The 15,899-nt window shown below is 38.8% G+C and overlaps 1 protein-coding gene across 1 annotated transcript; it reads left to right on the forward strand.

Moving 5' to 3' along the window:
* The first annotated feature begins 1,043 nt into the window (after positions 1-1,043).
* LOC309478812 (scavenger receptor cysteine-rich domain-containing protein DMBT1-like) lies at positions 1,044-12,464 on the forward strand. The gene is made up of 23 exons (XM_082142568.1): positions 1,044-1,102; positions 1,537-1,572; positions 1,959-1,991; positions 2,084-2,228; positions 2,389-2,576; positions 2,697-2,847; positions 3,001-3,185; positions 3,333-3,477; positions 3,633-3,817; positions 4,287-4,437; positions 4,594-4,778; positions 4,926-5,070; positions 5,226-5,410; positions 5,881-6,031; positions 6,188-6,372; positions 6,520-6,664; positions 6,820-7,004; positions 10,252-10,402; positions 10,758-10,969; positions 11,123-11,298; positions 11,419-11,810; positions 11,969-12,226; positions 12,315-12,464. Exons 1-23 carry the CDS (start codon positions 1,054-1,056, stop codon positions 12,349-12,351), a joined length of 3,675 nt encoding a protein of 1,224 aa, XP_081998694.1. The 5' UTR covers positions 1,044-1,053; the 3' UTR covers positions 12,352-12,464.
* The last annotated feature ends 3,435 nt before the right edge of the window (positions 12,465-15,899 follow it).

Raw genomic sequence — 15,899 nt, forward strand, 5'->3', positions numbered from 1 at the left:
GTTTTTACTCGTACCGGTCACCGGTAATCGTTCTGCACGTTGCATTCATAAACAGCAGGCACAACTTTGAGAGCCAAGCCGAATCCTCTACAGGAGTCATGGATGGTTTCAGGCAGACACAAGAAGAAGGAAGAAGAAGAAGTTTCCGAGACGAAGTTTAATAACAAATATCCAAAAGGCATGCTAATAGGCAGGGAAACACACATTGTGTAACGGTGATCGGACAGAGAATGAATGTGAGGGACCACCTTATATAGCAAACACAAATGAAGATTATTAATATAAGACACATATTTACAAATAATGAGGAGCGGGAAAACAGAACAAAGGAACACATGATGAACATGAAAAGAAAAAGTCCATGATAATGAAACTAACTGAACATAATGGTGACAACAGGTGCAAAATAAAATTATTATGTATCTATTTGTAATATACTCTTGGTAATGGGAGAATATCTTTATGATGGATCAATATCCTGGAGCCTGAAACTACATATTGTGGAAATGACACAGCTGAAAGTTGTATTCATTTATGGATATAGCCTATCTGTTGACACAAAGTTTGCGATAATGGTGTGATCAGAGATTGCAGTATAGGCCTTATAGATAATTCATAATTGCTTTTTACTATTTACTTCAAATAGTGCTGTGGCAGTTCTTTGCTGTAAAAAATAAAAATAATGTTTTACTAGAAATATGTTTTGAAATCTACTTCTTATCTCCTTATTCATATTTTTGTAAAACTGTAAGTATTTTTGTAAAGTAATAAAAACCTTGACTGAAAGTATGTTTACAATATCTTTAACATGATCACTCCATAATCTCAAACTTTGTGTCAACAGAAATGTCCATAAATTAATACAGTCGAGAGTAATAATGAAAGTTGCATAATATTCAGCTGTGTCTTTTCCACGATTTTGCTGCTCTATAGATTTTGTTGCAGCACGGGCTCCAGGATATTAATGTGTCATAAGGAAATCCCCCTTATGATGGTTTTGACTATAAAAGTCAGGATTGACATTTTGAAGACAAACTTGATCAGAAGAAAAAGATGGAAGCCCTGACTCTCCTTCTCTGTCTGCTTCTAACTGCATATCAAGGTAAGAGAAAATCACTGGAGAAATCTTTGGTAACACTTTATTTTACAGTGTCCTTGTTACATATGTTACATGTACTACCATAGTAATAAATTATGAGGTTTAATTATGAGTACATTTTGCATAATTACATGCAACTAACTCTCAACCAAATCCTAATCCTACCCTAACCCTATAGGAAGTACATGTAGTTGCTTAATATTACTAAGTACTTAAATGTATAACTGTAACAATGACACCTTAAAATAAAGTTTATCCAAATCTTTTTATGGAAAACGCCTGCCTGCTTGAACATCATGTGTTTTGCTTAAATTATGTATAATTTCTCAGTTCGTAGAGCTGGCTCTGCAGAGATTACATGTAATACATTGCACATACTGTACAGAAAGACAAGTTTTACATTTCATTAAATGTTATGTCTATATGTCATATTCTAGCAGATACGTTTGGTTCATGGACAACAGGTAAATCAGGTAAATCCATCCATCTATCTATCTATCTATCTATCTATCTATCTATCTATCTATCTATCTATCTATCTATCTATCTATCTATCTATTGAAATAGGTCATCTGAGGAACATTTGGGAGGAGTGTGGTGACAGAGTACTATCATATAACAAATAGTACAAATTATAATAATGACAGTTCTTCGAAATAATAATTTTGTATTATTATTATGCTAGATAGAGAATAGCTTTTTGCAATGATAGTCTGATTTGTTAGCACCATTGTGTCATGGACAACAGGTAAATGTCATTTAACATTATACATTATATTGTGTAGAACATGGCTGTCTTATGCATATTTTTATAAAATGTGGAAACATCAATCAATATTATATTTTTATTTTGTTTTAGGTGACTGGCTGTATTCCACCGAAGGATCTCCTGGTATCTGTCTGGGTTTTTTTCTAGATACAGTATTTTTATGTTTTAATTTGTGACTGTCATTTTATTCTCTTGTTTTCCACGTTTATGTTCAGAACCATGTGGTGGCAATCTGACAGACTGGATGGGTGAATTTTTTAGCCCCTGGTACCCAAATAATTACTCTAATAATGTGCAATGCACGTGGACCATTCATAGCACAGGGAACAGGACCGTGGGATTGACCTTTGCCGATGTTGAGTAGGACATCGCTCTTCCCTTTTTCTTATTTGTCATTGCTAGTGTCAAAATGTTTTTAAAATGTATTTGTGAAGTATTTTGTAAACACTTAAATATTCTTAATAAAAATAAAAAAAAGCATTAAATTTGCATGTGTTTCTCTCTCGTATCTGCTTGCTAGTTTGGAAACATGCTGTGATTACATCAGAGTATATGATGGTCCTTCTACCCTCCACCCTTTACTGGGAGAAATACGAGAGTACAGGAACAAATCAAGCTTCAAATCAAGCAACAATGATCTGACTGTGATTTTCTACAGTGATGCAAGTGTACCAAGTAGAGGATTTCATGCAAACTGGGTCTTTTTGGGTAAGTGATTAAAAGAAATGAATAGAACTTGATCTATGATATACCATAAATTTCAGCCTCTCCTAGTGTGTGATGTGAAATTTCTAGTTATTCTCTTTTTATCCTGTTTTACATCTCTAGGTGAAGAATCATGTGGTGGCAATCTGACAGATTCGATTGGTGAATTTTTTAGCCCCCGGTACCCCAATAACTACCCTGATTATTCACAATGCACGCGGACCATTCATAGCACAGGGAACAGGACTGTGTCACTGACCTTCACCGATGTTGAGTAGGACATTTTAATTCTCTGATATTGAAACTGAGAAAACTAAAAATGTGCAACTTTCAGATTTCCTTTGTCAAAGAAAACATTACTACAAAATACTAATATGGACAAACCATAATTACATTTGCATGTGTTTCTTTCTTTTCTGCCTGCTAGTTTAGAAAAGTGCTGTGATTACATCAGAGTATATGATGGTCCTTCTACCCTCCACCCTTTACTGGACGAAATACGAGAGTACAGGAACCAGTCTTTAAAATCAAGCAACAATGATCTGACTGTGCTTTTCTACAGTGATGCAAGTGTAACAAGAAGAGGATTTCATGCAAACTGGGTCTTTGTAGGTATGTGATTTAAAGAGATGAATAGGACTTGATCTATAATATTATGAATTTCAATATCTCCTAGTTTGTGATGTGAAATTTTTACTCATTATCTCATAGTTACTGTCATGACTGTCTTTTTATTGTATTTTCCATCTCTATGTGAAGAATCATGTGGTGGCAATCTGACAGATTGGATGGGTGAATTTTTCAGCCCCCGATACCCTAATAACTACATTAATAATGCACGATGCACGTGGACCATTCATAGCACAGGGAACAGGACCGTGTCATTGACTTTCACCGATGTTGCGTAGGACACTATTTGATTTTCTTAATTTTGGAACTGAGAATACAAAAATGTGTAACTTTCAGATTTCCCTTTTTTTCAAGAAAACATTGCTACACTATATAAATATGGTGGAGAAAGTAATACATTTGCATGTGTTTTCGCTCTCTGCCCACTAGTTTAGAGAAGTGCTGTGATTACATCAAAGTGTATGATGGTCCTTCTACCCTCCACGCCTTACTGGGAGAAATACGAGAGTACAGGAACCAGTCTTTCAAATCAAGCAACAATGATCTGACTGTGCTTTTCTACAGTGATCACAGTGTAACAAGTAGAGGATTTCATGCAAACTGGGTCTTTTTGGGTAAGTGATTAAAAGAAATGAACAGAACTTGATCAATGATATTATGAATTTCAGTAACACTTTATTTTGATGATCCCTTTTGAACATTCTGCTATAAGTAACTTTGCAACTACATGTAAACTAACTCTCATTAGAGTATTAGTAGACTGTCTGCTTAATATCTGCCAACTCTTTATTGTGATGATCCTCCAACAGACATTCTACTGACTATAAGTAACTTTGCAACTACTTGAAACTTATTTTAACCCTAACCCTACCAGTCTACTAATACTCTACTGACACTCTAATGAGAGTATAGACATGTACTGTAGGTGCAACGTTTCTTATAGTCAACAGAATGTGTTAAAGGGACCATCAAAATAAAGTGAAACCTGAATTTCAATCTTTCCTAGTTTGCTATGTCATATTTCGAGTTATTCTCTTATAATAACAGTTGTGACTATCTTTTTATCCTGTTTTACATCTCTAGGTGAAGAATCATGCGGTGGCAATCTGACAGATTCGATGGGTGAATTTTTTAGCCCCCAGTACCCCAATAACTACCCTGATTATTCACAATGCACGTGGACCATTCATAGCACAGGGAACAGGACTGTGTCACTGACCTTCACCGATGTTGAGTAGGACATTTGAATTCTCTGATATTGAAACTGAGAAAACTAAAAATGTGCAACTTTCAGATTTCCTTTGTCAAATAAAACATTACTACAAAATACTAATATGGTGGACAAACCATAATTACATTTGCATGTGTTTCTTTCTTTTCTGCCTGCTAGTTTAGAAAAGTGCTGTGATTACATCAGAGTATATGATGGTCCTTCTACCCTCCACCCTTTACTGGACGAAATACGAGAGTACAGGAACCAGTCTTTAAAATCAAGCAACAATGATCTGACTGTGCTTTTCTACAGTGATGCAAGTGTAACAAATAGAGGATTTCATGCAAACTGGGTCTTTGTAGGTAAGCGATTAAAAGAGATGAATAGGACTTGATCTATAATATTATGAATTTCAATATCTCCTAGTTTGTGAGGTGAAATTTTTACTCATTATCTCATAGTTACTGTCATGACTGTCTTTTTATTGTATTTTCCATCTCTATGTGAAGAATCATGTGGTGGCAATCTGACAGATTGGATGGGTGAATTTTTCAGCCCCCGATACCCTAATAACTACATTAATAATGCACGATGCACGTGGACCATTCATAGCACAGGGAACAGGACCGTGTCATTGACTTTCACCGATGTTGCGTAGGACACTATTTGATTTTCTTAAATTTGGAACTGAGAATACAAAAATGTGTAACTTTCAGATTTCCCTTTTTTTCAAGAAAACATTGCTACACTATATATATATGGTGGAGAAAGTAATACATTTGCATGTGTTTTCGGTCTCTGCCCACTAGTTTAGAGAAGTGCTGTGATTACATCAAAGTGTATGATGGTCCTTCTACCCTCCACGCCTTACTGGGAGAAATACGAGAGTACAGGAACCAGTCTTTCAAATCAAGCAACAATGATCTGACTGTGCTTTTCTACAGTGATCACAGTGTAACAAGTAGAGGATTTCATGCAAACTGGGTCTTTTTGGGTAAGTGATTAAAAGAAATGAACAGAACTTGATCCATGATATTATGAATTTCAGTAACACTTTATTTTGATGATCCCTTTTGAACATTCTGTTGACTATAAGTAACTTTGCAACTACATGTAAACTAACTCTCATTAGAGTATTAGTAGACTGTCTGCTTAATATCTGCCAACTCTTTATTGTGATGATCCTCCAACAGACATTCTACTGACTATAAGTAACTTTGCAACTACATGTAAACTTATTTTAACCCTAACCCTACCAGTCTACTAATACTCTACTGACACTCTAATGAGAGTATAGACATGTACTGTAGGTGCAACGTTTCTTATAGTCAACAGAATGTGTTAAAGGGACCATCAAAATAAAGTGAAACCTGAATTTCAATCTTTCGTTTGCTATGTCATATTTCGAGTATTCTCTTATAATAACAGGCGTGACTATCTTTTTATCCTGTTTTACATCTCTAGGTGAAGAATCATGCGGTGGCAATCTGACAGATTCGATGGGTGAATTTTTTAGCCCCCGGTACCCCAATAACTACCCTGATTATTCACAATGCACGTGGACCATTCATAGCACAGGGAACAGGACTGTGTCACTGACCTTCACCGATGTTGAGTAGGACATTTTAATTCTCTGATATTGAAACTGAGAATACTAAAAATGTGTGACTTTCAGATTTCCTTTGTCAAAGAAAACATTGCTACAAAATACTAATATGGTGGACAAACCATAATTACATTTGCATGTGTTTCTTTCTTTTCCGCCTGCTAGTTTAGAGAAGTGCTGTGATTACATCAGAGTATATGATGGTCCTTCTACCCTTCACCCTTTACTGGACGAAATACGAGAGTACAGGAACCAGTCTTTCAAATCAAGCAACAAAGATCTGACTGTGCTTTTCTACAGTGATGCAAGTGTAACAAATAGAGGATTTCATGCAAACTGGGTCTTTGTAGGTAAGCGATTAAAAGAGATGAATAGGACTTGATCTATAATATTATGAATTTCAATATCTCCTAGTTTGTGATGTGAAATTTCTACTCATTATCTCATAGTTACTGTCATGACTGTCTTTTTATTGTATTTTCCATCTCTATGTGAAGAATCATGTGGTGGCAATCTGACAGATTCAATGGGTGAATTGTTTAGCCCCCGGTACCCCAATAACTACCCTGATTATTCACAATGCACGTGGACCATTCATAGCACAGGGAACAGGACTGTGTCACTGACCTTCACCGATGTTGAGTAGGACATTTAAATTCTCTGATATTGAAACTGAGAATACAAAAAATTTGCAACTTTCAGATTTCCTTTGTCAAAGAAAACATTGCTACAAAATACTAATATGGTGGACAAACCATAATTACATTTGCATGTTTTCTCTCTTTTCTGCCTGCTAGTTTAGAAAAGTGCTGTGATTACATCAGAGTATATGATGGTCCTTCTACCCTCCACCCTTTACTGGACGAAATACGAGAGTACAGGAACCAGTCTTTAAAATCAAGCAACAATGATCTGACTGTGCTTTTCTACAGTGATGCAAGTGTAACAAGAAGAGGATTTCATGCAAACTGGGTCTTTGTAGGTACGTGATTAAAAGAATAGAACTATCATAGCCCGGACTTTAACTCAGGTCTCCACCATGAGAGTCAGACTCTCAATCCTTGAGCCACTGGAGAATGGTGAACCCATTAGTAAGATACACTTAGAAGAAGTTGAGATGCATAATTCATTTTTGTAAAAGTTCAAGCATCAAAAATCCACAGCTGGAACAAAACAACAACAAAACAGCAAAATGTAATTCTCAAATAACAAAACCAGTCCAAAAAGGTAATTCCACAAAAAATATTCCAAAATTTCAAAGATCTTAAAGCTAAAAAAGTCCAGAGAAAGTCCACAAAAAATAAACAGAGAAAGGTATAATCCAAAGGCAAGAGATAATAAAATGTCTCAGAGTAAGAGAACACTTACTCAGGCAACTGGCTTCAGAACAACTAAACACCAAGCAAAGAAACTATGAGACAGAGTCACTTAAATACACACAGCTGAATGAGATACGAAATCCATGGAGAGGTGTGACCAGAGTCTTTGAGGTATAGAGAGAGGATGGAGCAACCCCTGAGTTGAGCGATGAGAGACCTTCTCCTGATTGCATGTGGGACAGGCACTTACAAAGATTTTGGTATCCTCCTTGATGATCGGCCACCAAAACTGTCCCTGGAGGAATTCAAGGCTGCGAGTAGTGCCTGGAACAGCTTTAGGGACACACAAGCGGATTGGCTGGCTTGTCTGGTTCCCGGGCCTGGGCTTGTCTTACTGTATTTTCAAGTTCCCATCATACAGGGGCCAGCTCGGGATAATGGGTAAGATAGGATCTTCTTGGTTACTGCTTGTGTATACTCAAAACAGTGCATTAGGTTAAATATTTTTGGAGCCAAAATAAACAAACTGGTTGAAGAATAGAGACCAGCGTGCCTGATGAGGGTGAAGTCGATTAACCTGCTGAATGTACTCTAGATTAATGTGGTCAGTGAGTACTTGAAATGGGTGTTTGGCCCCCTCAAGCCAATGTCTCCATTCTTCCAGCACCAGTTTAACAGCCAGTAACTCCCACATGGTAATTCCTCTTTGTTGGTGTAAGGCAGTAAAGGAATACACATGGATGAAGTCTGTTATCCTCCCCCTTCTGGGAAAGCACTGCTCCAAACACCCACATCCGAAGCATCCACCTCCACAACGAAGAATTTGTCTGGGTCTAGGAGAGTAGAATGGGTGCTGTAAAGTAAAGTGGAGTTTGAATTCACTGAAGGTTGACTCTGCTTCAGGACCCCAACAAAACCCAGCATTGTTCCCTTTAGTGAGAGCTGATAGGGGAGCCACCACAGAGCTGAAGTTCAGAAATAATTTTCGATAAAAGTTGGCAAAACCAAGAAATCGCTGTACCTCCTTCACAGACGGGCCAATCCGTGACTGCTTTAACTTTCCGGGGATCCATTTGAATATGGCCAGGCTTAATGATGAATCCCAGGAACTGTACTTGGTCATATGGAATTCACACTTCTCAGGTTTGACATGAGCATGTCACTAAGGATATCATTTATCAGAGCCTGGAAAACCATGGGAGCATTGGTAAAGCCAAGTACTCATAGTGCCCAATGGGAGTGTTAAATGCAGTCTTCCACTCATCACCTTGTCTAATGCACACAAGATGGTAAACATTGCGCAAGTCGAGTTTGGTGAAGATGGAAGCTCCCTGCAGTATCTCAAAAGCTGTGGCCATAAGCAGGAATGGGTAACGGTTTCGTATAGTGATCTTGTTGAGACCTTGGTAATCTATGCATCCATCCCTTTTTCCCCACAAAGAATAAAACAGCACCAGCAGAAGTGGACTGACGAATGATCCCTGCCGTGAGGGCTCGGGAGAAGACAAGGAGAAGATGCAGCCTCTGGGGGACAGGTACCTGGTGGCTTTCTTTTTACTGAAGACTGCCTTGAGGTGGAGGTACTGAGTGGGTACTTGAGATAGGTATAGGGGTTCTTGAGACTCGAGAATAGGGTCAGGAGAACTCTGGATCAAATAGGTGATATGACAAGTGGCACCCTAATTGAGGATAGTGCCAGTGGACAAGTAAGATGAGGTGAAGAAGCCAGGGGTGATCATGGATAACAGAGAACTCTGGAGACTGTATCATGTGGAAACACAACTCTTCCTGGTGTTGGTGAATAGAGAGGTGAAGGACAGAGGTAAGAAGGGTTACCTTCCCAGGACCCAGAGGTCTTCCATCCAGTAGAGTAACTGTCAAAGGTGTAGCGAGTGAGTCAGTGGGGATCTGGAGACTCTTAGCAAGACATAAGTCCATAAATGTCCTGGCTAAGAACACTTACTCAGGAAACTGTCTCCTGATTTCTTTCCTTGGAGTTTAGTCACAAAAATGCACACAGCTGAATGAGACACATGTGAAAATACTTACACTAATTACAAGTTTAGTAAGCTAGGCACGAGAGCACAATGAGGACCTCTAGAGACCAAAACATACACAAGCAAAATACTGACAAGAACTTGAACTTGAATATTATGAATTTCAACATCTCCTTTTTTGCTATGTCAAATTTCATATTTCATAATTACAGTTGTGACAGTTTTCCATCTCTATGGGAAGAATCATGTGGTGGCTATCTGACAGATTGGATGGGTGAATTTTTCAGCCCCCAATTCCCTAATAACTACATTAATAATGCATGTGGACCATTCATAGCACAGGGAATAGGACCGTGTCATTGACCTTCACCGATGTCTTCACTAATCTGATTGTGTGCGAACTCGTGAATGCTAGTTTGTTGGGCCAAGTAGCTGTTATTTGGTTTACTGTGCAGGTAAATGTTTATAATGTGACCTTAATATATGTATGAGTAGAACATAGCATTGAATTGGTATATGAGTGTGTTTGTGCCTTTAGGTAAAGATTATGGGTGAAAAGTGTGTGTGAAATGTGTCACATGCAGAGTATCTTTAATTGTCACCTGTGAAGTGACATAGATAATTGGAATGGATAGTGTCACTGAGCTATTACATATTTATTGTAGAACAGATTTGTTAAATTTCGTAAAATATCACCTGGGCAATTAACAAATATGGTTTTCAAAATATATGTGCAAGGCATCTTTTTGTGAGAATTGGCTACACAAAACCTTTCAAAGTTGATCAACAACTCTCTCCACAGCATCTACTGTGCAAAATGTACCAATTGTGGTGTTTTTCTCCTCTTTTCCTACATGCCTTGACACTGCTGATTACTGCTATGCCATGTATTTTGGGGCATTATGATCTCCAGTTTCTCAACCTCAGTGTGGAGGACACCTGTATGAATCTGGGGTGTTTTCCAGTCCAAACTACCCAAACTATTACCATGACAATGCCTACTGTGTGTGGTATATCTCTGCTCAGCAAGGACAGAGGATCTTCCTGTCATTTGCTGATGTGCAGTAAGTGAGAGATCAGCTGTGATTGATTTAATTTTGGTGGAACTAGAGGTGGATCTTAAGTTTGGTGGAACTACTAGTGGTACTTATGTTTGCATCTACAAGCAAACATAACATTTGATTGATGAAAACATCATATTTATACCATATTTTATATATATAATAATCAAATTTTCTTTTAGCATATAATTTAATAATATATTATAAAAAAAAAAAAAAAAAATGACCAGTGTTATCATTTGGGGTTTATTAGAGTTTGTGCAGTACCACTAATGACCTGCGGGTGGGGCCAGTTATATGGCTTGTTTAATTCAAATGAGGTTAAATGTCTTTAAAGATATTTTTCTGTTTCTTACAGATTGGAGCGCTGCTGTAACTGTGACTACATCTCTATACATGACGGTTCTTCCACTGGTCATCCACAGCTGGGAAAGGTCTGCTTCAATGACACCACCAACCAGCTGTTTCACTCTTCTTCGCGATACCTGACTGTTGTCTTCAGGAGTGACTACTCTGGTGTCAGCCATGGTTTCAAGGCCCATTTCACAAGCTCTCTGACTGCAGATGAAGGTAATACCATGTTAAATAACTAAAATATAACAACTTTTAGATGCTAAACAACTATAACTATTATAAAACATTCAACACCTTTGTCTTTCCCAGATTTAAAATATATTCTTGCACAAACATTACATTGAGGGGATGAAATTCTTTGTATTGCAGGTCATGTGAATTGTTCCTCAGACAACATGGTCATTGTCATTCAAAGGACTTACTTGAACTCACTTGGGTTAAGTGGAAATGACCTTTATGTGGATGATAATCTTTGCAGACCCACTATTAACAGTACTGAGGTTGTGTTCAGCTTCCCTCTCGACACATGTGGAACCGCCAAAGAGGTATGATATGTGTGTCAGATCCAGCTTTTAATGCTTGAATTTGCTATGTCGGGCTAGTAAGCATCATTGAGAGGCATGTTTACCACACAACATCACCTGCCCTCTGTCTCTCTCTCCTAGATGATGAACGGTTATGTGTCCTACACCAACAATGTGCGGGCATCTCAGTCTCAGTCGGGTGAGATCACTCGTCAGTCACAGTTCCTACTACATGTGGGCTGCCGAATGGAGCCGGACATTATGGTCCAGATATTCTACAAGGCCAGGGAGAACATCAATGCCAACATCACAGGAACGGGACGCTTCAATGCCAGCATAGCCTTCTACACCTCCAGCAGTTTCTACCAACAAATTTATGACTCTCCATATGAAGTGAACCTGAACCAGCCTCTGTATGTTCAAGTCAAGCTAAACAGGCCTGACAGCAGCCTGGATCTCTTCCTGGACACCTGTGTAGCATCTCCAAATCCCACTGACTTCAAAGATCGTTCCTATGACCTGCTGCGTAACGGGTGAGACAGTATTAGTAAGAATTACGTTGTTACGTACTATAGTTCTTGTACTCATTTGCATTAATAGTGAAACTAACTCAATGTGATTGAGTTTGACTGTAGTCCAAATTTAGTTTTCTTTCAAATCCAAGTAATTTCTCTTATTTTATCTTTTGTAGATGTCCCAGAGACAACACATATTATTCCTACACCAGCGGTCAGCACTATTATGCTCGGTTCAGTTTCCAGGCTTTCAAGTTCCTCCGGACTCACGCCTATGTGTACCTGCAGTGTAAAGTGATCATCTGCCCCGATAACGATTACAACTCTCGCTGCCGCCAAGGTTGCCGCTTCCGTCGCAAGAGATCCCTTGACAGCACCTACCACACTAATACTGTGACGCTGGGGCCAATCAAACTGTCAGAGGCCAGTAGCAGGTATGTTTTCGAATTAATTTACCTGCCAGTTCTTGATGTATTAACATGGAGCCTTTTACTAACGACTGTCCGGTCACTGTTATTCAAGGCTTGGTGTGAAGGAGTCTGAGAAGTCAAAGGAATGAACTGATCATCTTCTCGATCATCACCTTAATCATTACCAATCAATCTTTATTAACCAATCAGCAAATTAATCTAAAGACAAGTTGTATTTTTGAAATTCAATAAAGCATTTCTAAACAGCTGTTCTTGTCACTGTTGTCTGCATTCATTGTGCCTCTCTGAAATGAAACAAGATAATGCAAGGTACAGAAGAAAAGAAAAAAATTTAAAGACATAAAGTAATATATATATATATATATATATATATATATATATATATACACATATCAGGGAGATGCATTTAGTTTAGCATAAACCTTTTAAATTATTTCTTTCTCTCTCGCCCAAGTTTTTTTTGTTGTTGTTGTTTACTAAACTCCATTGTTAATCAATAGGCCTATTTGAAAACTGTTATTCTTACTTCATCGCTATGCTTTTTTTAAAAATGATATGAAACCACATGAAATTGCCCCCTGTACCCTTAAAAAGAACAATATTTGGTAGAACAGCCATTTGTAGTGGTGTTTGGAAACATAGTGGACATTATAGAAAAACTCTGATTCCTGAACAGATACTCAATCCCATACTCAATCCCATAATGCACCGCAATACATGTAGGGTGCTTCTCAAACGGAAGGTTGAGCTTCCCTGCAGCATTGCTGGTCGCCAGCATAAGGTATGTTTTGCATGCTGGGACCAGCTTGGGATGCTGGTTTGCTGGTGAACCAGCATATGTTGTCTTTTGAGTACTGGTATGATCCCAGCAAGACCACAACAAAACTTGCTTATGTGTTACATAATACATTTCCTAGTTTATGTTCATAGTTACAGACCAAGTCAATTTTCCAAATTAATTTGAAAAACGTATGTTGCTGGTACACAGTAAAATCCTCAGTGTTAAACAAACACTGTTTCATTTTCATATGGTCCCAATCTATAGAGAGTAAAAGTAACACCAAAGCAATGTTGCAGTAAGTGAAATAAAGTGGATTTACTCTACAAGTGATGATTGAGCAGTGACGAACACCTGCAGTTAACAAGCAGAATCACAGAATATAAGAGGAACAACAAGACAAGAAAAGAGAAGAGCAGAAACACAACAGCTACAACTGACTTATACAGCCTTAGATGAAATTGTCATAATAAATAATGGAGGATACAAGATGCAAGTAACAACAGTTTATTGATAGATAAAGTGTAAGTCAATGTCCAAACAGTCTGGAGCAGGAATGGTCAAACTGAATGACGCAGGGTTGACAGGCAACCCGATCGGTGAGGGCAGAAGTGAAGAGAGGATCCACGAGAATACCGGCACGAAACAATATAAACCGGATGAGAAATAATCCCAGGGCAGAACGCAGAACAACAGGAACTAGAATCCAACACAGGCAAAGATAGCAAGGTGAACAGGAAGCAGGAAAGGACACCAGGAATTATCACAACGATCTGACAACACAAGACACCAGACAATGAACATATATAGATAATTACGGTGATTGGCAATCACCCTTACATACACACACACTGACATACTGGAGGAAAGACAGACAGTGAATTCATGAACCGTGACAGTACCCCTCCCCCTAGGAGCGCCTCCTGGCGCTCCCAGACGAATTTACCTGTCGATTGTAATCGATAAGAGAGTGATCCAGAATGTCTCTAGCAGGTACCCAACTTCTATACTCTAACCTTCCCAGTCCACCAGATACTGAAATCCACGTACCCTCCGTCTCGAGTCCAGAATATGATTGACCGAATATGTTGGTTCCCCGTCTACGAGTCGCAACGAGGGGGAACTGTGGTAGGCGGATTAATGTGTGAATGAAAAACGGGTTTTAATTTAGAAACATGAAAGACGGGATGAATTCTCCTGTACGCAGGAGGGAGTTTGAGTCGGACTGCCACCGGACTAAGGACAGTGAACAGGCCAATGATTTTGGGAGCTAGCTTGTTATAAACGGAGCGGAGTGGAATGTTTTTGGTAGAAAGCCACTCTTTTTGACCAACGACGTACACAGGAGGCTTCAACCGGTGGCGATCGGCCTTAGCCTTGGTGCGCGCCCCCACCTGGAGAAGAGTCTCACAGGCTTTGTTCCACGTGTAGCGACACCTCTGGACGAAGGCGTGGGCGGAGGGGACCGCGACTTCAGATTCCAGACTTGGAAAAATTGGTGGCTGGTAACCTAAGCTACACTCAAACCGAGAGAGACCCGTGGATGACACTGGTAACGAGTTATGAGCGTTCTCAACCATTGAGAGTTGCTGACTCCAGGAGGAAGGATTCTTAGATACCAAACATCGCAACACTCTCTCCAAATCTTGGTTGGCTCTCTCGGTTTGGCCATTGCTTTGGGGATGAAACCCTGAAGACAGACTGACACTCGCCCCCAGTAATTTACAAAACTCTTGCCAAAATTTGGACACAAACTGGGGCCCCCTGTCGGAAACCACTTACATTTCATAATACAATACAGTACAATACATAATGACCTCAGACAAGCTCAGTGCTGACTCGTTTTCTGTCAGTACTTTTTTTGTGTATTGGAATGTATGCAAAGGGTTGAGGGCAATTAAAGGCCCCAAAGGATACATTTGATGCATCCTTCAAAATGGGCTGAATGAAGGATGCAAAACTAAGGCAATCGAGTCTCCAAGGATCCTTCAAAATGAGAAGTCCTTTGACAGAGCTTGATGACGTGCATGGCAGCCGAGATATGCATGTTCACTACAGCGGTAAAACTCCACTCAGTGCTGCTGATAACACTAAAATGCCTCCGCTTTGGGGTGTGTCTGTCGCAAGTGTGTTTAATCCATGTTTTTTTGTTTTTTTTTTAACACACGGGTAATATAATCATCACAGATACAAGCGATTACAGTTGGAAAGAGGCAAGCTGTGTTTACGAATGCTCTAAAGATATGCTCTCAATTTTATAAACTTTTGTAAACAGCCATTATAAACAATGAAAGCATCCAAACATCCGTATTTCGTACACACAACGGCTGGAGAATACCCATAATGCACTGTGAGGGTCGCACCAAATTAATTCCCGTGTCTCGCCAGAAGATTCAGCTGCAAGATTCACATGCAGCTGAATCATCCATCCATCCATTTTCCAAACCGCTGGTGCAATATGGTTAGGCAACAGCGTAATATCAAGAATGTTTCTAACATGTTTGAAGCAGTACATGGGTCAAAATTCAGAAACAACAACAACAAAATCCCTAATGTTTTATATACTAATACTACTATAGCTTTTTATATGGTAAATATGGAAATAATGATTACATGCAGGTGGGGTCGTGTATATAGGCAGGCAGGACAAAGCCCTACCAAAATATTTATCAACTTGAAAACAGATCCATACAAAAAGTTTTCAATAATGTAATTTGTTAATTGCATTCAAAAATTAGAGCAGAGGTGTCTATTCTTATAAAAATATTGTACTTCATAAGATTTTAATTGTAAGAAGCAAAATAAATAAAATAGTTAGAGGAGGATATCCTTGTGACATATCAATATCCTGGAGCCTGAAATTACGTAGGCTAACTGTGGAAATGACACAGCTGGATG

Source organism: Leuciscus leuciscus, assembly GCF_965113295.1.
Source record: "Leuciscus leuciscus genome assembly, chromosome: 17".
NCBI lineage: Eukaryota > Metazoa > Chordata > Actinopteri > Cypriniformes > Leuciscidae > Leuciscus > Leuciscus leuciscus.

Bases quoted from the DNA above. Each gene is read 5' to 3' on its own strand.
- LOC309478812 (XM_082142568.1), top strand. From the start codon at position 1,054: ATGGAAGCCCTGACTCTCCTTCTCTGTCTGCTTCTAACTGCATATCAA. The intron at 2,577-2,696 runs GTAAGTGATTAA...TTACATCTCTAG, and splicing joins TGCAAACTGGGTCTTTTTGG to GTGAAGAATCATGTGGTGGC. The intron at 6,665-6,819 runs GTAGGACATTTA...TCTGCCTGCTAG, and splicing joins CTGACCTTCACCGATGTTGA to TTTAGAAAAGTGCTGTGATT.